The sequence below is a fragment of the Dipodomys merriami genome, unplaced genomic scaffold (assembly GCF_024711535.1).
Source record: "Dipodomys merriami isolate MVZ:Mamm:240054 unplaced genomic scaffold, mDipMer1.0.p SCAF_1, whole genome shotgun sequence".
In the NCBI taxonomy this organism is placed as follows: domain Eukaryota; kingdom Metazoa; phylum Chordata; class Mammalia; order Rodentia; family Heteromyidae; genus Dipodomys; species Dipodomys merriami.
In genome coordinates this window covers 141,279,128-141,304,236 of record NW_027202270.1, presented here as the reverse complement: position 1 = coordinate 141,304,236, position 25,109 = coordinate 141,279,128, and the positions used below count along the sequence as shown (strand labels likewise).

The 25,109-nt window shown below is 37.4% G+C and overlaps 1 protein-coding gene across 2 annotated transcripts in view; it reads right to left on the bottom strand.

Annotated features, from left to right (window-relative positions):
* The window catches only part of Exoc5 (exocyst complex component 5), a 53,526-nt gene extending 28,612 nt beyond the window's left edge, over positions 1–24,914 (bottom strand). Inside the window, exons 1-6 of one of the 2 annotated variants that reach the window (XM_070032873.1) lie at positions 24,662–24,914; positions 12,025–12,119; positions 11,197–11,344; positions 9,083–9,277; positions 3,973–4,037; positions 679–707 (exon numbers count right to left, since the gene is read on the bottom strand). In XM_070032873.1, coding sequence (XP_069888974.1) covers positions 679–707; positions 3,973–4,037; positions 9,083–9,277; positions 11,197–11,344; positions 12,025–12,119; positions 24,662–24,688 — 559 coding nt within the window. In that variant the 5' untranslated portion in view covers positions 24,689–24,914. Of the gene's footprint in view, positions 1–678; positions 708–3,972; positions 4,038–9,082; positions 9,278–11,196; positions 11,345–12,024; positions 12,120–23,935; positions 23,963–24,661 lie in introns of those variants that run through there. The other variant, XM_070032880.1, reaches the window with a different exon arrangement.
* Between the last annotated feature and the right edge of the window lie 195 nt (positions 24,915–25,109).

The following is a 25,109-nucleotide window of genomic DNA, read 5'->3' as shown; positions in this document are numbered from 1 at the left end:
ATGAATCAAAACATACTCTAGAAGAATGCCCAGACTAAACTGGTAACAGTTGTATCCAGAAAAGAGAAATCAAATTCAAAGATGGTATGAGGAAGATAACATTTTTCATATTTTCTTTCCTTTGCTATTTACTTTTTCCCTTTGGTGTAGTTTTTGTTTACTTAAAAAACCAGATAAATAGCTGGATGCTGGTGGTTCACACTTGTAATTGAAGCTAATTAGAGGAAGTTAAGATCTTAGGATCGATGTTAGAAGCCAGCCCAAGGAAAGTCTGAGACTCTTATCTCCAATTAACCACCAAAAAGCTGGAAGCAGAGCTATAGCTAAAGTGGTAAGGCACTAACTCTGATTACAAGAGCTGAGGGACAGGGCTGAGAAGGTGGCTCAGTGGTAGAGTGCTTGCCTTGCATGCAACAAGGCCCTGGGTTCAATTCCTCAGCACCACATAAGCAGGGGGAAAAAAAAGCCAGAAGTGGTGCTATGGCTCAAGTGGTAGAGCACTAGCCTTGAGCTGAAGAGCTGAGGGACAGCGCCCAGGCCCAGAGTTCAGACCCCATGACCGGACCAAAAAAAAGAAGAAAAAAAAAAAAAAGAGTTGAGGGACAGTGCCTAGGCCCTGAGTTCAAGCCCCAGGACTGGCACAACTTTTTTAAGCCTAAATAAATACATTCTACTTACTTGCAATTTTGGATTTCACTTCTGAAAATCTGGAAGATAAAAAAAAGTAGTTTTTTTTTTTACGATGAACATACCAGGATACTAATACAAGACATTATAAAAGGTTCACACATAAATAAAAGCATTTCTATATTACCTCTGATAATAACCTCTACAATATTTCAGACACGTTTCTATAAATTTAATACTACTACTAAATTAAAAGGTTAATATATTTTAAAAAAGAGGCAAAGCCACAGAAAAGAGTATTGATATAAGGTAAATTAACTAAATTTAGTTAATTCAGATAGGGTATATGTTTCTCACTGAGGAAATCATTGGGTAATCATTCACTTGTTAATAAGGAAAGATGTCTGCAGGAAGCTCTAAGAACATAGCCAGACCAGGACTAGATTGCTTTTCTTGCTTATTTAAAACTCACTTATTTTGAATAATAATATTCTTACCCATCAAGCTTTTTAAAAATAGTTTAAATTATCTTTAAAAAAAAGCAGGGTGCAGTGGTTTATGCCTATAATCCTCGTTACTTGGGAGATTGAGATCAAGTAGTGAGAACTGTGGTTAAAGACCAGCCCAGGCTAGTGAAATGGAGTTCACAAGGCTGCATTTCAACCATAAATTGGGCACAGTAGTACATGCCTGTCATCCCAGCCACAAAGAAGACTAAGATTGGAAGGACTCCAGTTTGAGGCCTGCCCAGGCAAAAAATAAATAAATAAAAATAAAAATAAATAAGATACCCAATCTTGGTTAAAAAAAAAAAAGGTATGGTGGCACAAGCATGTCATCTCAACTATAGCAGTTAACTATAAATAGGAAGATCATAGCTCAAGCTAGCTCAAGCAAAAATCAAGCCCCAATATCAAAACTAACCAGAGGACTGGAGGCATGGATCAAGTACAAAGTCCTGGGCTCAAACATTAGTACCATCAAAAAAGGAGAGACAGACAGAAAAAGAGCAAGAGTAAGAGCAAGAACAAGAGCATGAGCACAGTGGAGAGAGAAAGGGGGGAAAAAGAAAAGAATAAATAACAGTAAGATTTGATAATAGTAATGGCAAATGATAAGAATTAAAAATCAATGATTAATAACAAAAACTACAAATAGTTTTAAACTTAGAAAATGAAAGAGACTATACTGAGTACATCAACATACCTACATGAGCAATCATTCCATTTTTTACAAATTCAGACAAGAATAGACACATGCAGTGCAGTGAATTTTTACTAATTCAAAAACTAAAATATCACAGACTAAAATATTTTCAAGTCCCAAATATTGAGGAAACTGTCATTGAGAGAGCCTGCAATCTATCCTTTGAAGACAGGAAAGTAGCTGGAAAAAGAGATGTTAAAGGCAAGTGAAAAAAGAAATCCAAATTTAAGAGTTACACAAGAATGATATATCAAAGTCATAATAGAGGACACAGTAGTACATTCCTATAATCCCAGCTACTTGAAAGATAGAAGTAAGACTGAGGGTGAAGGCTAGCCAGGACAAAAGCATGTGACCCTACCTGAAAAATAAACTAAAAGAAGAAGAAAGAACATCAGCATAGCTCAAGTAGTAGAATGCTTGTCTATCAAGCATGAGACTCAATCCCCACCATTGCTAAAATAGAGAAGAGGGAGGGAAAAGGGACAGAGGAAAAGAAAGGAAAAGTAAGATGGGGAGTGGAGGGGTCAATCATAGCAAATCTCAGAATTCATGAGGCCAAAATGATCTGAGTAGAAAAAAAATTAGACCTGATTAGGACAAATATTCAACAAAAAGGCTTAGTAGAGAGGCTAAAACTAAGAGAAGGATAGGGGTATGGCTCAGTGGTAGAACTCAGTCTCAGTATGTAAAAAACCCAACAAACAAAACTGTATGAACCTGAGGGATGGAGAAGGTAAATATATACCACTGTGTTTTGGAGAATAGAAGAATTGGAGATGTAGTCAACTATTATTAGCATGCACCTATTTTGAGGTAGATACATTATATCCTTTTAAGTAGTCAACAGAGCAGTTTTACTCTGTAAATTGTTACTCCTTATGATGATACAGGATTAACAGTTAAAATAATACTTTTGGCAGGGGAAGGGGATATTCACTTTATGTTTTAAAGTTAATGTTCAGAGTTAATGTTCATCTTTAAACATAACAATGCAGTCATACTGTTTGTAACTGAAACCTTTTAACAGAAGAACATCTGTTGTACAAAAAGTTGGCTTTCATCAGGCATTGGTGGCTCACCCTTGCAATCCTAGCTACTCAGGAGGCTGAGATTTGAAGATCATAAAAAAGTCCATGAGACTTTTATCTCTAACTACCAAAAAAGCCAGAAGTGGTCCTGTGGTAGAGTGCTTGACTTGAGCAAAAAAACTCAAAAACAAACCCAGTCCCTGCATTCAGGATTCAGGACAGGCATGAAAAAAAAAAATCATATCTTTCTTTCAGATATTCACACAAACTACCTCTACCAGCAACACTTTATTACAGAGTATAACGTTCTGTTGACTAAAGGAATTTATGAAAAAATTTCCTTCTCAGTGAATAGTTTATATTAGGGTGAAATTTAATAGCAATGGCCCTGAGACCTTGCATTTAATCTTAAGTCTCCAGGAAATGTACAGATAAAATCTACAGCATCATAAAATTATAAACAATAATCTGGTATAATTTTTAAAGAAATTGTTGGGTTGGGAAGGTGGCTCAGTGGTAGAGCACTTGCCTTGCATGCATGAGGCACTGGGTTCGATTCCTCAGCACTACATAAGCAAAAAGAAAAAAGCCAGAAGCGGCACTGTGGCTCAAGTGGTAGAGCGCTAGCCTTGAGCTGAAGAGCTGAGGGACAGCGCCCAGGCCCAGAGTTCAGGCACCACAACCGGACCCAAGAAAAAGAAAAAATTGTATAGCTTTCATCAGCCTTTCAAAAGTACCCAAGACTCCTTAAAACTTAAGTACTCTCTTCTAGAAATAGGAAAAAGCAACTTAATAACCCTGTTCTAGCTGTCTCTTACAATCATGATTCTCAACACAAGAATATTCAAAATTTTACTTCAATTTCAATTTTTTTTCAAATACCAAACAAGAAAAACTGAAATTATTTAAAGACTTAGTAGCATTAAGTTTATATACTAACAGTAGATCATATTGTTTCAATGAATTGCTTTACATTATAACTTACCAAACAGAGCTTGACAACTTCTGTTGACTTAACAGGCAAAGAAAGTCACAGAGAGAAAAAAAAATCCAATTCTATTTCATACATTATACTATATTTATACATTAGCTCTTGAGACAAACTTACCTGTCAAAAGGTAACTCCTGTGCAATTAAATGTAACTTCTGAATGATGTCTGCTGCTTCCTTTATCTATCAAAGATTTTAAAAAAAGCAACAATACAAAAGAAAAATCACAACTTTAGGCATATCCAAATTAACAGTACACTTAATAATAGTTTTTCTTTAAAACCCACAAATGAAATGGTGGGCAACAAGAATACATCTGAGGGGACAGGGAAGGTGGCTCAGTGGTAGAGCGCTTGCCTTGCTTGCATGCATGAGGCCCTGGGTTCGATTCCTCAGTACCACATAAGCAAAAAGAAAAAAGCCGGAAGTGACACTGTGGCTCAAGTGGTAGAGCACTAGCCTTGAGCTGAAGAGCTGAGGGACAGCACCCAGGCCCAGAGTTCAGGCCCCACGACCGGACCCCCCCCCCCAAAAAAAAAAAAATACATCTGAGGTATCACCATAGTAAGTCCAAAATCCAAACATTTGTCTTTCTGGTAGCAAAATTTTGTGGGTGTGTGCGCACGCATGCGTCCCAGTCCTGGTCTTGAACGCAAAGGCTAGGCACTGTCCCTGAGCTTCTTTAGCTCAATGTTAACATTGTCACTTGAGCCATAGTGTGACTTCTGGCTTTTTCTGAGTAGTTTTTTTGGAGATAAGAGTCTCAAAGACTTTCCTGTCCATCGGATGGCTTTAAACCTTAATTCTCAGATCTCAGCCTCCTGAGTAGCTAGGATTATAGGCCTGAGATACGAGTGCCCAGGTGTGATTTTTTTTTTTTAATTTTTTAAATGCCACAGTTCTTTCCTGATCAAACCCATAGTCAATCTTTACTCTGGAAAAATTTAAATCTTTTCTTACTGAAAGCAAAGTGTAAAGTTCTTCTAAGTTTATAAACCTAAGAAAGATAAACAAGGTTTATGAAATGTTTTAGAACATGCTGCTGCACATGCCCACTTTAAGATAAATAAATAAAATAGTAACAAAATGCTTGTCAATAACTATGTAAGTTTAAAACACTTGTTCTAAAAGCAAATATAAAGTTTAATATAAAGCCAATTGAATGAACTATAGTATAGAGATATATACTTTTGTTGTTGTTGTCCATCATGGGGTTTAAACTCTAGGCCTGGGCTCTGTCCCTCAGCTCTTCAGCTCAAGGCAAGTGCTCTACCGCTTGAGCCACAGTACCACTTCCAGTTTTCTGGTGGTTTATTAAGGTAAGAGTCTCAGAGACTTTCCTGCCCTGGCTGGCTTTGAACTGTGATCCTCAGATCTCAGCCTCCTGAGTAGCTAGGATTACAGGCCCGGCTGAGGTAATTTTTAAAGTTGTTAAACAGAAGAAATTAGACAAGGAGTTAATATTTTTTAATGTATATATTTGTACTTATTTATAGAACACTGTAGGTAAGTTCCATAATGTATACCTTTCCCTTACATTTCTAATTAATGCTGACTTTTACTTTGGCAGAACTTTGAAAAATAATTTTATGGTGATTCTTTTCCTCTTTCATTAAAGATTCTTACGAAAGTAAAGGAATGGCTAAGAACAATAACGTATTAGCTTTTTCTTTTCTATTTTTACTACTACCATTCATATTATTACTAGTACAACTACTACAACTCAGGGCATCACACTTGCTACATACACAGTGCTACTCCAAGGGAATGCTTCCCTAGATTTTTTTTTTCTAAGTGGTCATGCTAAGTGTGGCAAGCAACTGTGGATAAGAGCAGGGCCTATTTCTTATTATTCCAAACAATAGTGAAGAGCATTCCCGCTTTAGCTACTCTGCTTTCTATCTACTAAGTCATTGTCATTTTCAGCTGCCACTTACACCTCCTACCTTTCTACAAAATGACACGTTATCAGTTCAGTACCACTCCTCTCAATACCATTTAGTTGTACTAGCAAATTCCATCATTTTCTCCTTACCAAAGAAAATAGCTGGTACACAATCAGCTCTATATTTGTTCTTATTCTTTGAAGAGACCGAAGTATACTGTTTGCTGATTTTGCTTACCATAAGCAGTGATTTTGCTAGTACAATAGTAATACAATGTAGTACAGCAGTAAATCATGTTTGTTTTATTGACTTGTCTTAGCTAATTATTTTATAAAAACTGATTAAAGCATATGCATCCCTAAAGGTTACAATAATATTATAATTAATGCAAATAAATAATAATAAATATTAAGCATATTAAAATCAAAATATAATAATATGCTTGAATCTAATATTGATATTAGGATATATTACCCCCCAAATTTTAAGAATAACCAATCATTAAGCCTAATCTACATGAAAAACAATAAGATACCAGTCTAAGAAAAATAAGCCACATACAGGTAAGGACAAGTAAACATCATATGGAGGGGAGGGAGGGGTTGTAGTTGTATTTTTCACAAAAGTAGGTAATATTCTAAGACTGAAAATTTTGCTTACTGTAGGTTAGCAAAAAAAAGTAAAAAAATAAAAAGCAAAAATTTCTCAGGAGCAAGAAGAAAAAGAAATATGATATACTGATATCTTAATCAATTCTAATTCCTCTCACAATCACACATCTTTCTAGCTAGGTAGAGGTTTTCCTTTTTTTCCACTGTCAAAGTAGTTGACAAAGAACCAAGAAGATGAGACAGTTGGAAATTTATGTAATAATTGGCAGTCTAATATCATACATGAATTCTTAAATGTGGTTAACTGTAATAAGAGTTCCAGGCCAAAAAAGTGAACACCCTTTATTAGCAAACAGTAAACCAGAACTTGTGAGAAAGATGAGAGAACAAAACAGAGGAGGAATCAAGCATAATAGATAAATAAAACTCATCTGGGTATGTTGGCAGATATTAATTATAGTCACAGCTAGTCACCAGGTGGAAGCAGGAGGATTAGGAATTCAAGATCAGTCCAGGCACAGTTAACAAAACTCAATCTCGAAAACAAAATATAAACAAAAGGGCAATGACACATGTGTCCATGTGCAGCAAGCAGGGCAGGAGTGGTTAGCAACTGAAAATGATAATGGTAAGAGAACCTATTTAGCATGTTTATGGAACTAGGCTCAAATTATAGTGCTGAGAAGGAAAAGAAAAGGAGATAAGGGAGAGAGAAGGAAAAGGGAGGGGGAAAAGTTAAAAAAAAAGGGAAGGAAAAAAGGAGGAAAGAGAAGAAAACAAGAAACAGACAGATGAAAAATAAGGAGAGAAAATAAATTTACTTAAATACTCTACATGAATCTTTATTTGCCTTTCCAAAAGCCCCAGGACCAGTAAATACTACTACTAACAACAACAACATTTATCAAGATGAACTCCAGGAAATGGAAATAAGATCTTTTTGCTTGTGGCTGTTTTGTTTTTGGTCTTGTTTGTTCATTTATCTGCCTTTCAGAGGGTAAAGGGGGGGGGGCACAGAAATGGTGGGAGAAAGGGTGAACAAATGCAGCAGTGATACTCACTAGACACTATGTTGAAAGTGAACTATACAATTTGTGGGTAGAAAGGGAAAACTGGGAGAGAGCAATGGAAGGAGTGATATTGTTCAAAAAGAAATGTACTCTTTACCTGACTTATGTACCTATAACCTCTCTGTACATCACCTTTATAATAACAGTAACATAGACTTACTGTCAATCTGTTTCAGACTACAATCAAATCTCTATTTAAAGGTTCTAAAATAGTTCATTTTTAAAACTAGATTTTGTGTCCTTTACTCTTCAAGATATAAATACATTAAAATTTTTCCTGCATTAAAAAACTCATTATTGGGCTGGGAAGTTGGCTCAGTGGCAGAATGCTTGCCTCACATGTATGGGGCCCTGGGTTTGATTCCTCAGCAACACATAAACAGAAAAAAACAGAAGTGGTGCTGTGGCTCAAGTGGTAGAGTGCTAGCCTTGAACTGAAGAGCTGAGGGACAGCGCCCAGGCCCAGAGTTCAGGCACCATGACTGACAACAACAAGAAAAATTATTTAAAATATTGGCATCTTTTGGAGGAATTATTATATATCTGACCATTTTTCAAAGAGCATAAAAATTATAAATTCTATAACTCATAAAAATATCTTGCTTAATTAAGAGAACCTCAATAACACTTAGCTTTTAACATTCTGCTATCTGATATACTATGGAGTAAACGGGGAAAAATTTAGAAAAACTGTACTCAATATGAATAAGCAATGTTAGAATAAACACAAGAATGTCCACTTTATCATGCATTTTGATTTTCTTTTCCTGAGAAGGCGGCAAGCTAAATTACCTTCTTTCAAGGCTGTTGTATTAGTCATTATTAATACCCTTAGACCAGGTTTAATGAATTAAGTGTTAGAAAGGCTCTAACATGGGGCTGGGAATGTGGCTTAGTGGAAGAGTGCTAGCCTAGCATGCATGAAACCCTGGGTTCGATTCCTCCATACTATATAAACAGAAAACAAAATGAAAAAGGGTCTAACATAAATAATCCGTATTTTTCAATCCTCTATGATTCAAACTGTTCTAATTCCTTTCAAGAGATTTCTTTTATGACAATTTTATCATTTCAGTAGTTGTACAGAGGGGTTATATTCAACATGTCAGTTTATGGATACAAAACTTCTTGATCAATCTTACCTCTTTTATCATCATTCTCCCCCATGTTTTCCAACTCCACCCATCCTCTCAATTTTCCTAGTTCCATTTTCACATATATACACTGAATATTATAACTCCCATCTTTATGCCCATTAACTGATTAAAAATTAGAAGCTTGGAATTCTTTTACAGAAAGGTAATTCAGCTTGCTAACAACGTAAGTTAACAACAACTTAGGTCAGATTAATCTACCGCCATCCAATGGTATATAATAATTTAAGCACTCTATAAACTCAAATTTATAGATATACTTATGAACAGTTAATCCAGCATTTACAAACATGTGCTTTCATATATAAAAATATCAAGAAAACTAATTAAAATCTGAATATAAATATTTCAGAAATCTACAGGCACCGTATTAAATTTTATTTCAGAATGATAAAAATTTTCATTATGTCAGCTATTGAACAACTCTGGAAGTTGTAACTACTGTTCAGAATCAGAGCATTATTATGAATTGCTGATGATTTGCTTTCATCACTTTATAGTACTTACCTTTTCAGAATTTGTGAAAACGTCAGATTTCAATTCTCCATCTAGAAATTCATTAAAGTATTTCATCAATTTCTGAGCCTCCACTGCCCGTTGTCTAGGTGTGTTTACCCCCTCCAACTGGTCTCCGAGGTGACAGACTTTGGTTGCTACATAGCTAATATGTTCATCTAGTTCTTGGAAATGTTGAAAGGCAACCTAGGAAAGATATGCTTAAGTATAAAATATAATCGGAGAACTACAAATCAAAACTATCAACGTAAAGCAAAGTGGTAAAAACACTTGCCCAACATGCTCAAGACACTGGTTTGATGCCTAGCAGCACAAAAAAGACTAAGTAACAAAAACTTTAAGACTAAACCTCCAATCTCATTTCTTTTGATTAAATATAACACAGAAATTATAATGAGATCTACAAAGTAGTTCATGATTATTAGTCTAAGATCGGAAAACTTTAAAACTTTAACCATGTTATAAGCTTTAACATTTTCAACTATTACAATAACCATATTTATCATGTATACATCGTACTTAACAAAAGTACTCAGCACTACAGAACCTTAAATAATAATTCTGGAACCACTGAAACCAAGTATCAAAGAGCCCAGATATTTGAAGACCCCTCTTGATACTAAAAGGATAACATTTAAAAATGTCATAAGTAAAATTATTGATTAAAATGAAAATATTTAGTATGTATTTTAAATATTTAAAATGCAAGCTAAGACAGACATGGTGACACATACCTGTAATCCCAGCACTTGGGAAGCTGAGGCAGGAGGATCAAGAGTTTGAGGTCAGCCTGAGCTACATAGCAAGACTGTTTCATTGCCCTCAGCTCCCTAAAACAAGCGATGCTAAAGATTATATATGGTAAAATTGCTCTTTCTAGTTTTGAAAACATTAAAGTCTATAGCAATTATTTTACAAAGGCAACAACCTTCCCAGAATGTTCTTTCCTTTATTCCAAAGGATTCCTCTATGGTAGGTGAAAAGTGTGTGCAATGACTGCCTTAAAACTGTCTCATTAGCAGGACTGCTGACAATTCAGTACGGTACTTTTGTTCTAACCTTAAATCAAGGGAAAAAAGCTATAGACGTGTACTGATGGCTTCTTATCATTCTAAATATATTATATATATATTAAATAATTCTCATAAGGATTATTAGCCCGGAGAGGTTAAACTGTTTCAGATTATACAAAACTAAGAAATGTCAGAGCTACAATATAAACTTAGGTAAACTGGCTCCAGAATTTGTTAGCTTAATTATTAATACTATTTTTATTACCAAAGGAAAACTGCATTAGAAACATTTGGAAACTGTTACCATAACTACATGAAAACACACTCCCCATCTCATTAAATTACTGACTTTTTAATTACTTTCTCACAGCCATGTATGTTTAAATGAAAGAACCTAAGTAAATGAAGTTCTTTAGCAGAAAACAGTTTGTTAATCCCATCACTAAAGAAAAAAAAGCCCACGGGAGGCAGTTAAGAGTTCAACAATACTCTTCAAACTACATTTAGAAAGGGCAAATTGTGAAAGGAATTTGGAGATTCAGATTAACTCTAGGAGTAAGAAAGTGGCCTACTTACTTCTAGGGCCAAATGTTTTGGTTTCACTTCAGAGTAGACTGAGAAAATATTCTATATCTGCTTTTCTAGTTTCAGTAAAATTCTCACTCAGCCATATACTTTATACTTTTGTGAAACTACCCAAACAAGGTTTCTCTAAGGAAAATCCTGATCCAGGTGTTTATTTCTTCATGACAGAAGATATGGCAAATGACTCCTAAATATTCATGCTATAAAGAGTCTCTAAAAGAACAAGTCTATGTAGCAGTCATTTAGAAATTTTTACATCGTAAGAGCACAGACCACATCACATCTGAATATCATCCTAGCCTGAAAAGGGAATAGTGTGATCCCAAACTAACATCCAGTAACAAGTCAATGTCAATTCATAACATCATTAATAGTTTATCTGTTGGGACCAGAGAAAAGACAAGCCTCAACTGCTACTGCAATTTGACCTGACTCTCAAGAACTTAAAGAGGAAAAAAAATAATAACATATCCTACAGAAGCTATTCATGCCATTGCTAAATGTTACCTGGTTGCTCTTCTGGAGTTCTTGTACCTTCTTGGCAAATTCCTTGGCTTCCTTCTGACATTGTTGTTCTAATTTCTCTACTTTCCTCTGAATCCTTTCATCCATTATCTGGAGTTCTTGAATATGATTTACAAATTCTTCTAATAATCTAATAGAGGAAAATTAGAATATGTATCAACCTACCCTTTATTTGTTAAAAGGAAATTGACTAGCTCACTTATAATCACTAAACCTTTACTTATTTTTACTAAGTAGTGTTTTAATAGAATTCTCTGATAGCAACTTGTTAGTAATTTCTCGTAAAGTAATTTAGTCTTCCTAAAATGTCATAATTTCTCTTTTGCTTTGTCTAGGTCACATTGTTTTCAAAGGAACACTGCATTTGGAAATATAGTTACTCTTTCTTAACTTTTCAACAGATTGTCTCTGAGGTAAATGAAAACATCCAGAATCTCCATTCAATTTTCAAAATAGTTGATGTAAATAAATGTACAATATAAATATATGATTCATTCCCCAAATTCAATGACTATGTTCTCTAATTTGCAGCTACTATATTTTGAAAAACATTTTCAACATGTGTTATTGGGGGGGTAAGGAATTCTTTATTTCTTTATTTTAGGAAACTCTTATCATGTAACCCAGGCTGACTTTAAACTTTTCAAGGTTTCTGAATGTTGGCATTCAGCTCTCCGATCGTTTCTTTTTTTTTTTTTGGTCCAGTCGTGGGGCCTGAACTCTGGGCCTGGGCACTGTCTCTCAGCTCTTCAGCTCAAGGCTAGCACTCTACCACCTGAGCCACAACGCCACTTCCGATCGTTTCTTTACCTTTTAGGATCAAAAGCTTCCGGTCCACCTCTAGAACCTCCTCCTGGGGTTCTCCATACAAGCCGTTCAATATACTCGTCAGCCACAAAAGGCTCCTAGTTCACAAAACATTATTATTTTAAGAATCTTTGCAAAATTTAGTTTATTTTTATATGTAACCAACTTTATGATTTATCTGGGCAAATGTCTTTCTTGATTCACTTCTGTAAGTATGAATCAAATTTGACAAATTTTCTTGAGTTCTTCTGGGTGGTTTTCCTATTAGGTGGGCTCTCTACTACTTGAGTCACACCCCCTGCTCTAGGGGTGTGTGTGTGTGTGTGTGTGTGTGTGTGTGTGTGTGTGGTGTGTGTGTGTGTGTGTGTGGTGTGTGTGTGTGTGTGTCTCTACTACTTGAGTCACACCCCCTGCTCTAGGGTGTGTGTGTGTGTGTGTGTGTGTGTGTGTGTGTGTGTGTGTGTGTGTGTGTGTGTGTGTGTGTGTGTGTGTGTGTGTGTGTGTGTGTGTGTGTGTGTGTGTGTGTGTGTGTGTGTGTGTTTTCTGTATTCTTTTTTTCTTTTTTTTATTGTGAGACTACCATACAGAGGAGTTACAATTACATGGGCAAGATAATGAGTACATTTCTTATCAAGCATTGTTGCCTCCTTTGTTTCCTCTTCCCCGCCCTTCCCATACTCCCCCCACCGGACCCTCCCCCACACACACCAAAGTTGTGAAGTTCGTTTTTCAACATAACGACTTATACATCTCCTCATTGTTGCAATGGGTCCACCTGTATTCCTAGTCAAACGATTTGTTTTTGCCCTTCCCCTCCACAAATTATACCAGCATCAAATACAGTGAAAGCAGGGGTTATACTGTGGGGGGAGGGACATACAAAGCAGCATAGAAATCATCTTATAAATATGTTAGAAACAATTGCATGAAAGAAAAAAAAACACTTGAATACTTATCTTGGGGTTCATTCCCCTAACATCAACTTATCTGGCCTTTTCTGCTTGACTCAGACATATATTAGTTATTGCACATAGGGGAAACCATGGGACCTATGTTTCTTTGGGCCTGGCTTACTTCACTTAATATAGTTTTTTCCAAGTCTTTCCATTTCCTAACAAATGGGTCAATGTCATTCTTTCTGATGGAGGCATAGAATTCCATTGATAACAGCATTATTTATTAATATAAAACAAACTTTAATATGAACACTGTTGAATGACTTTTTAGTTCAACATGGAAGTCATTCTCTCAATACAGAATTGGAGGTAGAAATGAATTGTTCATTAATTCTGAATATCTACCAAACACTTACATATGCTGGGCACTGAGAATACAGATGTGAAGTCAATAGACAGAGTTCCCTGAAAAACCTCATAAAAATGATCTTCTAAGTAGGGATGCCAATTAACCAAGTAATCACAAAAACAATGAATTATGATTCAAATGTGATAGCCAGAAATGTCCTAACAGAGGAACAGAGATGCTGGGAATATAGGAAGTTCAGATGAAGACTGGCTAGGAAGGGTGCTAAGGGCATCTAAGCTGTGAGCAGAAGACAAATCAGCCAGATAATAATGGAACAAACTGTTTAAACTGCTAAAGGAACTGAGAAACAGGCACAGCTGCTAGGTACAAGTAACCACATATAGAAGATCCAGAGAGGGATGACAAGATCAATAAATGGATCATCCTGCCCTTATCATCAGCACATTTTGAATGTGAGGGAATAGATCACCCAGTCTCATGCAGTAAGAGTAGGTAAACACAGCTGAATTTCAGTCAATAAGAATAACCATCTGAAAAACTATCAGAATGAGATAGGAATGCCTTAAAAACAAATTTATATGTTGTTTATCTCACATTAGTAAGGAATGTCCTATTTCATTACTATCTGAAGACACTGAAGTTTTGAGACCTTAATTACTTATTCAAGAAAACACAATTTATATGCTATAACCCTGAGATTTAAATTTCTCTATTCTACAGCTATAAAGTAAATGGAAAGTTCAGTAAGCTATAAGAAACTACTAAAGTTATGTTAGTGAAGATAAGCAGTAAAGCTAAGAAAGTCTAGACTGATATATGAAGGACAATACATTTTCTTTTTTTTTCCTTTTTTATTTTCAACCTACATTAATAAATATTCATCATATGGCAAATACTAGCATCCTTTTTCAAAGTCCTTTTGTCTTTTTTCTCTTCTTAATCCTAGTTACTCAGGAGGCTGAAATCTGAGAATGGAGGTTCAAAGCCAAATCTGCCATGGGCAGGAAAATCCATGAGACTCTTAACCCCATTAACCACCAGAAAATCGGAAGTGGCGCTGTGGCTCAAGTGGTACAGCTGAATAACTCAGGGACAGCATCCAGGCCCCAGAGTTCAAGCTCCACGACCGGCCAACCAAAAAAAAAAGTCTTTATTTTGCTATTTTTCTATGGAGGAAAAGAACTCTATTTTGAATTAAAAGACTATTGGACTATAATGTTGTTTTCAACAAAAGAAAATCATAAAGCCTAAAAGGAACTAGGAAAATATGGCCTAGTCAAAGGGAAAAAAAAACTGAACAAAAACCGTATTGAAAAGTCCTAACAGTAGCAGATCTAGCAGTCAAAGACTTTAAGAACTGTCTTCAAGATAAGCAAAGAAATGAAGATGTGAAGTCAAAAAATATGCATAAACAAAATGAAATTATGAATAAAAAGACAGCTTAAAAAGAACAAAAAAACTGGACCTGAAAATTATAACTGAAATGAAAATTCAGTAGAAGAATTCAAAGGCAGAGCTGAGTAAGAAGAAACAATCCAAGAACTGAAGATCATACAATGAAAATTACTGACTGTGAAACAGGAAACACAGTTAAAGTCAGCAGAGCCTAAGATATCCATGGGGCCCAATCCAAGTGGACCTATATACACATTATAGAAGTTCTAACAGAAGAAAGAAAGAAAAAAAAATAAGGGAGATAATTGATATAACAATGGCTGAGGACTTCCCAATTTTGCAAAAAGACATAAATATAAACATCCAAGATGCTCAAAGTACTCCAACTAAGATTAATTCCAAGAGATTCACATAAAGACACTTAAACAACATAATTAACAAAATAAATCACCTATAACAAAGGCATATCTGAAGTACACCAGTTTAAAAGCAGTACTTTGTAAAGATGGAGCACTATCTTCAAGATGCAGTATGCACTCTGAATCAAACACTTTTAACTGGTGGTGTATCCTCAATAGGAAAAACATGAATCCAGAAAGAAGTAGTAGAAAACATGGCCATGACCCTTAGTTTGTGTATATTTCTAAAAATCTAGGGTCTGCAGTAAAAGTCAACCAAAGGGAGGGCACTGGGCTAGGAACAGAATCCCATTATTGATGAATGTGCTGCCTATTCACATTTACTGCTTATTTTCAAGGAATAAAAGAATGATCAACTTTTGGGGCTGGGATGTAGCTCAGTGGCAAAGCGCTTGCCTAGCAAGTGCAACGTCCTGAGTTCGATCCCCAGTACCAAAAAAGAAAAGACAAAAAAAAAAAATACAGTTAAAAAAAACCCAAACAAAACAATGATCAACTTTTGCAGAGACAATCACTGATCATTACAATGAGGCCAGCAGAAAAAAGGAATATTATCTTTGTCATGCAAGTGATCCTCTTGGGAGTATGAACTCCCATAACCAATTCTGAAATTGAAAACCAGTGTAATACAGGCCTAACAAGGATATGGCAACCAGTTAAGACAAGAATTTTAGAAATGGATGTGAGGGTGATCTGGCTGTGACACCTGTCACCCCCTTGATCACCAGGGTTGATTCGCCTGATCTGGCTAGTTAGGCAGTCTCTCCTTACTTTCTCACCACTCCATGCGTGTCCCTCCCAAAGCTGCATGTTTGACCGACTAGGATGACCATCCCCAATACAGGAGTAAGTATACGAGTCGTTGTGCCCCCCTTCTAGAACCTCCAAACACACTCTCAAGAATTAAAGAGATGGAAGTGGTACAGTGGCTCAAGTGGTAGAGCACTAGCCTTGAGCTGAAGGGCTGAGGAACAGCGCCAGGCCCAGAGTTCAAGCCCCATGAAAAGAAAAAAAAAAAGAATTATAGAGACACTATGCAAAGTGAAATGGAGTTAGAATGTGTAGTAGAGGAGAAAGACGGTATCACTTGCAACTAAGACTAGCTGTAGTTGTGAAACTGCTCATTCTACTCACATTCTTCTAATTTTCCTCCAGGATGAGACCCAAATGCAATATTAAATATGAAGATGTGGAGTCTAGACACAAGAGTAGTCTATAGTAGATACAATTATGTGCACTCCAGATCTCCCATCGAAAAGAAACTTGCTCTAGCTACTAGTACTGCTGTCAGGGAAAAAAACAAAAACAAAAAAACCACCTTTTACTTGGTAGTATTTGTGGGGATCCTTTCAGTATAGGATACACTTCACTCAATATCAGACTTTTCTCAATATAGCATGAGTCCAATGACTGACTGAGATGAGCATATGAAAAAGCCTGAACCCTTTGGCCAAAAGCACACAACTACAAAAGGTCATTTTAGTTCTAGAACTCCCTGTAGGAGCCACCAATATTGTTACTGGGCTATCATTGTACCTCTCTGTACTTTTTCACATGCCCAATCCTACTTCCTTACTAACTCCTTCACAGACATTTATCCTGTCTTCTACCTTTCTTCTTGCCTTTATACTATATATAGGTCAAAAAAGGCCTTCACTAGAGGCTAGCACCTTGATTTTAGACTCCTCAATCCCCAGAACTGTGAGAAATAAATTTCCTTCAATTATTTGGTCTGTGGAATCTGTTAACAGTAACACAAAACAGACTATAACACTATGCCCATACTAAAAAACTGGCTCAATTCTTCCCTAGTGTTCCATTTGGCCCTTGAATGGTTCCTTCCCTAGATGATACACATTGATTTCTCCATTCTTGATTTTTCTATAAACCTAAATCCAATGGAGAACAATGTATTACTAATTGTTCTCTCTCATTCCTTGCTTTCCTTCCTTCCTTCTTCCTTCCTCCTTCTCTCCCCTATCCCTTTCTTCCTTTGTACTAAGAGGTTTGAATCTAGGGCCTTGCTAGGCAGGCACTCTACTTTAGCTAAGCCACCAGCTCTTTTTATGCATTTGTTATATTTTTTAATAGGGCCCAGGCCTGCATAGGCACCCAGCTTCATTTTTTTGTCTTAAAACTATTTTTTAAGTTCTTTTCACCACATTTTAATTGAAAGCAAAGGTAGGCTCTGCCTTATAATGCCCTGCTTTCCAGCTGTGGTCAACAGAACAATGCTAGGCAAACCAAACACTAGCTAGTTAGTGTTTGGCTGAATCCTCTAAAATGATATTGAAAAATCACACTCTGATCTATATATCCAAACTCAGAAGAGTAAGACCATCATACCAAAACCCAGAAATTAAAGCAAACATATGGTACTATCAACCCAAGATACTAATAGAAACTAAGTATGAGCCTAATACAATTCTGGCACTGGAGGTAAAAGAATTTGGTTTTCCCTTTACAACTAACTTTAAAACGTAAACTGACCAACATGTTAGGTTGAAACTCCTTTTGTACAACTATTTGAAGAGAAAAAAAGTTTTTAACCAAGTTTGAAAAAAAAATTTTTTTTGTCGTTGATGGGGCTTGAACTCTGAGCCTGAGCGCTGACCCTCAGGCTCTTCAGCTGAAGGCTAGTGCTCTACCACTTGAGCCACAGCATCACTTCCCCTTTTCTGAGTGGTTTATTGGAGATAAGAGTCTCATGGACTTTCCTGCCCAGGCTGGCTTTGAACCACAATCCTCAGATCTCAGCCTCCTGAGTAGCTAGGATTGTAGCCATGAGCCACCGGCGCCCGGCTGAAATGTATTTTTGGGGGGGTACGTTTTTTATTGTAAAAAATGCTGTACAGAGGGGTTATAGTTACATGAGCAAGGTAATGAGTACATTTCCTATTGAGCATTGTTGCCTCCACCTTTTGAAATGTATTTTTGAAAATTACTTTGAAATTAAAGCCAGTGTAAACAATCAATATCAAGTAACTGTCAATCTTTAAACTATCTGTAATTAATTATATTATCAGAATTGTTTTGTAGACTGTCTAAATTGTGTCACTTTAAAATTTTTTTCAAATACATTAGGTTTTCTTAAGTCAAATATGTTCCCAAGAGAAAATATACCTCACATGTGAAAATACATCTAATTTCTATGCTCCAAAGAGAAAGGAAACAAAATTTAATGATAATTCTTACATAATTCACAGAATCACAGAACTAGATTTAAAATTTCTAAAGCAGGAATGAACTTTGGCTTGACTCTTCCATCTCATATTTTTACACACAGGAATTGTGAGTCTTCTTAGGGTACTAAGCCAGTATCTAATCCAGATTTATTTTTCCATTCTAACATGTTTTAAAATAAAAACTATCAATGTTTATATAGAACCTAAGTGGATGGCATTTCTTAGCTATAATTAGTAGTTGTGCAGTCTTAACCTAGTTACCTGTGGCTCGGTATACTCATTTGGAAAACTGGGAAAATAGGTTTATAACTAAGATTATTTTCAAGATTATCTTAAGTTAATAATATTTATGGGATGCCTTGGGTGAAATTAAATAAATGCAAAAAATAATGATTTCTTTGGCTTACTGCTAAATAGTGTGTGTGTGTGTGTGTGTGTATGTGTGTGTGTGTGTGTTTGTGGTGGGGGGGAGGGGGGGAAGGTATAGTTATTTTCATACTTCATTTCCAAGAAAAGAAAAGTTAGCTGGGGCTGAATTTATTAAGTTCTTAAAATATATTAGATGTATATAAAATTCTAATAATCAGTGGGGCTGGGAAGGTGGCTCAGTGGTAGAGCGCTTGCCTTGCATGCCTGAGGTCCTGGGTTCAATTCCTCAGCACCACATAAGCAAAATGAAAAAAGCCAGAAGTGGTGCTGTGGCTCAATGGTAGAGCGCTAGCCTTGAGCTGAAAAGCTGAGGGACAGTGCCCAGGCCCAGAGTTCAGGCCCTACGACCGGACCCAAAAAAAAAAAAAAAAAATCTAATAATCAAAACTTCTAAATTGCATTCTACTCAACTGATTCAAATTTTTATTTAAAATGTGTAGGTTTTATTTCCAGGGTGAGTGCTATATAAAACTGGAGAATGGGGTAAATAAATCATTTAAGCCACACACATATACCACACAACTATTCAATTTCCTTAGAACATAAGGGATTCATATTCTTCTAGTTACATACATGTGTAGTCTATAAAACCGTCTTTAATTTAAAGACTTGTTTCTTCCAAAAATTCACTCCAAATTCATTCCAAGTTGTTTTGTATAGAAAACAAGGGCACAAAATACTTAAATACAGAAAGCAAAGGATGACATTGTCTAAAAAAAAAAAATGTACTCATTACCTGAGTACCTGAGTACATATGAAACTGTAACCCCTCTCTCTGTACATCTTAATAACAAACATATTTAAAACATTTTAATGTAAACCCATGACTCTTATCAAATTTTAATTCATTGTTTACTAAAAGTAGTAGGAGCCTCTTTATCTTGATGCAAGTAAGTAGATCAGCCACAGTTTGCTATCTATATCACTGCATACCAACCATCCCCATACACCAACCACTCTCGACCTTAATGACTTAAAATAACTATAATCATTATTTTGTTCACAAATCAACTTAGCAAGCAAATCCTGTGTTTGCTCCACATGACATCAGCTAGTTCTGTTCAACATAGGATGAGAAATTGGTGATTAGTGTCTTTGGCAGTTCAGCCAAAGCTGAAGGCCAGGGGTCTTGGTTCTTTGAAAAGGTGCCTGAGTCCAAAACAGAATATCAGAAAAGGTCCAGGCATATTAACTTTTACAACTTCATCTTGAAAATCACGGTATTACATTGCTTGTACTGTAGTCATAGCCTGATTCAAGTCAAGAAAGCAGCACTAGACCCTTCTTCTCTATGAGAAGTCACTTTGTAGGATGACAAATCTTAACTAGGTAATCCTGAAGTTAACCTTCTACTCCTTTTTGTAATTCTCTTCTCCTATTTGTAGGATCATTTCTTCTTAGTCTACTTTGAAAAGCTTTTCCTCCCTAAAAGATGCTCAATTTTCTCCTCTTAATCCACATAAAGTAGCTACCAATTAATTTTTTTCAATTACAATCACTCTTTCAATCGCATTCTTCTAAGTGATTTATCAATTAAAGGTAATCTATGAAACATCCTTCTGAAGTAAGAACTACTATCTTCCCATTTTATAAATAGGAAAATTGAAGTACAAAGAAGTTAGGTAACTTTATCCAAGTCCATACTCAAGGGTAGAGCTGGGAAATTTCCAGGTTTAAATAATCACCTATATAAAATAATTCCTGTCAACTAAGTTGTCTACCACTTTCTGAATTTCTAATTCATATGTATAAGTACCATCTAGACTTTTTCACAAGGATATCTTGCTAGAACTAAATATATATCTTTAAAAAAATTAACACAGGGGTTGGAAATGTAGCTTAGTGGTAGAGTGCTTGCCTTGCATGCATGAAGCCCTGGGTTCAATTCCTCAGCACCACATAAACAGAAAAAGCCGGAAGTGGCACTGTGGCTCAAGTGGTAGAGCACTAGCATTGAGCTGAAGGGGTCAGGGACAGGGCCCAGGCCCAGAGTTCAGGCCCCATGACCAAAAAATAAATTAGATAAAATAACACGACTTCTTCTTTCTGAAAGGATTGTTCCAAAATACTGCCACAGTTAGTACAATACCAACAACCTATTGTTTTTGAAGTTCACAATAACCAAATTATTTTCATTCTTCCTCCAAAATGCCATCTCAAATTTCCTGTCTTTCCTGTCCATTAAGTCAGGTTAGGATTTCAACTGTCCTGATTAGTCAATTATGGACAATTATGGAACAATGACCAAATGACAAGACTGTTGCCAGACTGATAATCTCTTCTCCATTAAATGATATTCTTCAAACTAACATTAAAATTATCGACCTCACCTGAAACCTTTAAATAAAAGTAATATCAGCCCCAGCAAGCATGGTACATAAAGACTCTTCCAAACTTCCTAAGGCTTTTAAGGTCTCAATCCTTTGTCAGGAGCCTTTACTCTCTAGTCCTAAAACATTGTGATGACATGTGAACTGAGCATTGATGGATGAATAGAAACTTCCAAAGCATCCACAGAAGTAACACCAACTTCTAAGGTGAGATAGTGTGTGTATGTGTGTGTTGGGTGTGTGTGTGTGTGTTGGTTGTGGGGCCTGAACTCTGTGTGTGTGTGTGTGTGTGTGTGTGTGTGTGTGTGTGTGTGTGTGTGTGTGTGTGTGTGTGTGTGTGTGTGTGTGTGTGTGTGTGTGTGTGTGTGTGTGTGTGTGTGTGTGTGTGTGTGTGTCTGTTGGTTGGTTGTGGGGCCTGAACTCTGGGCCTGGGCGCTGTCCCTCAGCTCTTCAGCTCAAGGCTAATACTCTACCACTTGAGCCACAGTGCCACTTCTGGCTTTTTATGCTTATGTGGTAATGAGGAATCAAACCCAGGGCCTCATGCATGCAAGGCAAGCACTCTACCACTGAGCCACCTTCCTAACCCTAAGGTGAGATTTATTTAGGGAATACTAAGAGAAAGGATGTGTACATGCATATAAAATCTTTCCTAATCATCTCAGGAAGATTCTGTCCTTTCACTGCACTGTGTTAACAGTTATACATGTCCTCCCCAACTATAATTTTAATTCACTATCTTCTAACTCCAGTATCTAAAATGACATCCAGCATAAGACAGGTATTCAAGGAATACTTTCTGAATTAATGCATGGATGAATTTTCAATGGGATATTTAGCTTTATTAATGTTGGCACATTATCTTGAACTCAGCAGGTACTCAAAGGTATTTCCCAAGTAAATAATTGACTTTAGTTATTAACAGAGAACTATTCCTACAGGTAGACTGCCCAGAGAAAATGGAGGATGTAAGGATGTAAGAGAAAATTTCTAAGGATGTAAGAGAAAATTCAAACATGAGAAATGTCTTCAGCAGTGCAAAAGAAACAAATGTATTTACCATCCAAGCCTTCTTAAATGTAGGATATATCATTAATCCAAACCACAGAAAGGACATCCTGAAGTGTATTGTTTAAAAGACTACAGTTGAAGACTTTCAGGATCTTTCAACAAGGGTTGAAAACTAAGAAAGTATTCTGGGCAGCTTCCAACATATACATTATTACAATAATTGAGTTATGTATTAATAAATCACTTCTATCAAGTAAGGAAATATCCTAGTTCAATTTTGCTGTTTGATACTGTCTATGTAAAAAGGGAAAACTCATAAGATCAAAATATTTTTAAAAAGCAGAATTGACAATTGTTAACTCTGGTTAAACAAAGTTTAATTTTGTTTCCAGTTCTTCAATGTGGAAGATGAGAGCCCATTCTATTTAGTAGTGCATGAAAACCAGGATGTGTACAAACAAAATATCCTTGACTACATCCTGTCCTGCTTTCCATGGTTCTCCAGCTGTGATTAAGAAGGTCAAAGAGGAGATTTAAAAAAAAAAAAAAAAACCCTCACTTATCCTATAACCTAGATCTATTGCAATAGCTGCAGGAAATGCCAGCAGAGACTGAGGGGTTTTTTTCTTGTCCTCCTCTTTCTAAAGCAAAGAGGTAAACTTTTCACTTGGGAATAAAAATGTAATTTCAAGAGCACAGGCCACTACAGGGCTAGCTAGACTCAAAAATCATAAAGAAAAAAGATAAATATAGGTCTTACATTTATATTTAATAATACATCATTCTAACTATTACTGTAATTTGGTTTACTTTTGATGAAGCAACAAGTGATATATGGTCAGTAAAGAAAGTCACTTGTGTTTAGGCCTATACGCATGCTTAACTTTGTGTAAGAGCCCTCTAAGCAGTATCTATATCACTGCTGAATATTTCCAGCTGCCATGTAACTCCAGTCACTAAGTTAAAAAGTAAAATATGTACTTTTCACTCCTCTCTTTCTGGAAAAAAATACATTTTCAAATAGCCTTTTCAAACACATGTGATCACACATTTAAAATTTCTAAATACACATAATATGACTAAAGACAACTATAAATATCAAAAAGACATTAATTCAAAACATACTGTCTTATAAAATGTATGACTATATAATGGTTTTCTGCTAACAGTCTCCTTGTCATGAAATTCATTAAATTCCTTAAGTTTTCTACTTTTATAAAATGTGAAAATACAAACAAGAAACCACAAAGTACCTATTATGTTACCCAGGAATATACAGTAATGAATTCAAAGCAAGAATGCTTCCTTGCTACAGTATCAATGAACAGATGGCAGATGTTAGTGTAATCTCCCAGAAAAAATGCAACAAATATTTAAGTGTTGAGTGAAATTATAATCCTACACTCACAAATTAATATTTCGTTACAATTTCTCTAACATTGACATGGGTTGTTTTGTGGGGGTTTTTTTGCTCTCAACAAAAGCATTAACTATGCAAGAGGTGACTGAAAGCCAAAATGCAGTTACTAGCAAAAGTAACAATCAAGAGTTACATTCGTTATGTAAATAGTGGCATCTAAAATTTAAGCTACAAGACCTAATAAATCTTAAGCTTTCAAAGATACAATTTTTATTGGAGAAATTCTCAGCTGTGAACTGCAATGTTGTCTACCACTTACAGCACTTCTGGTACTTCATATTAATAATATTTTTTTAAAAAAAGACCTTTCCTTTTTTTAATGCTCCCTTTTCATTCCTTTCACAAAAGAAAAGATTTTGTATGTTTCATTGTGTCCCGGTCTCATTCAACCATCTAATATGACAGCTTCTTAAAGTGGACTTTATACTAAAATTGCAGGTTTAGACACTGAAAACACACCAGGAAATTCATCAGCGAGTGATCCTTCCCCTTCCCTGTCAAACACACAGGAAGGATTCCTTCGGCTTAGCAGTTCGGTGGTTTCATAAAATTGTAAATTCCCTGAGATCCGAGCCCCTCGGTTCATGGTAGGTGCACTTGCCTGTGTCTGCGGGATAAAGTAGGCCTTTGGGGCCCTAAATGATTATTCCTAGCCTTTTTAAACGTAAAGGAAAAGCGGCGGGACAACATTCAGCGGTGGCACAGTACAAACCCCCGGGAGTCCCCCCCACCCCCATACACGCACACACACACACACGCACACGCGCGCCAGGCGGTCTCTACGAATGCTACCGCCTATCCGCGCGTCCCGACCGGGTTCGCCCCACCGGGAGCTCGGGGGGTGGGGGGGGTCTTTCCCCGTCCCCAGTCAGCCCTTCCCGGTAGACAATTCCTAACGCCGCAACCTCCTGACTCCCACTCCTGACAAAACCAACGCTCCCCGCACCCCCGGGGCCCCTCCGGACCCGAAGCCGGCCCCCCGCCCCCCCCCCCCATTGCACGGAGCCCGCCCCGAGCGCGAGGCCGCCGCCCCGTCCCACCTCGCCCCGCCCCCCGGCTTCGCACCGTGCTCCCGAGGGCTAGGGGGAGGGAGGGGGAGCCCGAGGAACGCGGCCAGCTTCCTCCGCCCGCCCCACGCCGCACCCCGGGCCTGCCACTCCCCGCACGCACGGCCGCGGGACCCACCTCGAAGAGCTCGGCCGTCGTAGCCATCCCGGCCGTCAGAGAGGATCGCCGCGCGCGCGACTCCGTCTCCGCTTCACATGCTGCGCCTCCGCGGCGCGGCGCACAGATCCCCGCTCGGCACGGTCGGCTCCGGCTTCGGGCAGTCCTGGGCTCTCCCAGTCCTCGCAGAGCCCAGGCTGGAGGAGAGAGCCGCCATGCAGCGAAGTCAGCGACGCCTGTCAGCTGCCTCCCGGCGCCGCCCGCGCCGCTCCCATTGTCACCGCCTCGGACGCCGGAAGTGGAGCTGCGCGCGCCCGGGGAGGCCGCGGGAGGGGCGGGGCGGGGCGGGGCGGGGCCGGCGTCGGAAGAGCGAGTACTGGAGCACTCGTGAGTCTTCGCGTGGCGGCCCTGGAGGAAGTTTCGTCCTCTCGGGCCACCGTCCCGGAAGTAGAAATGCGAGGAAGGCAGG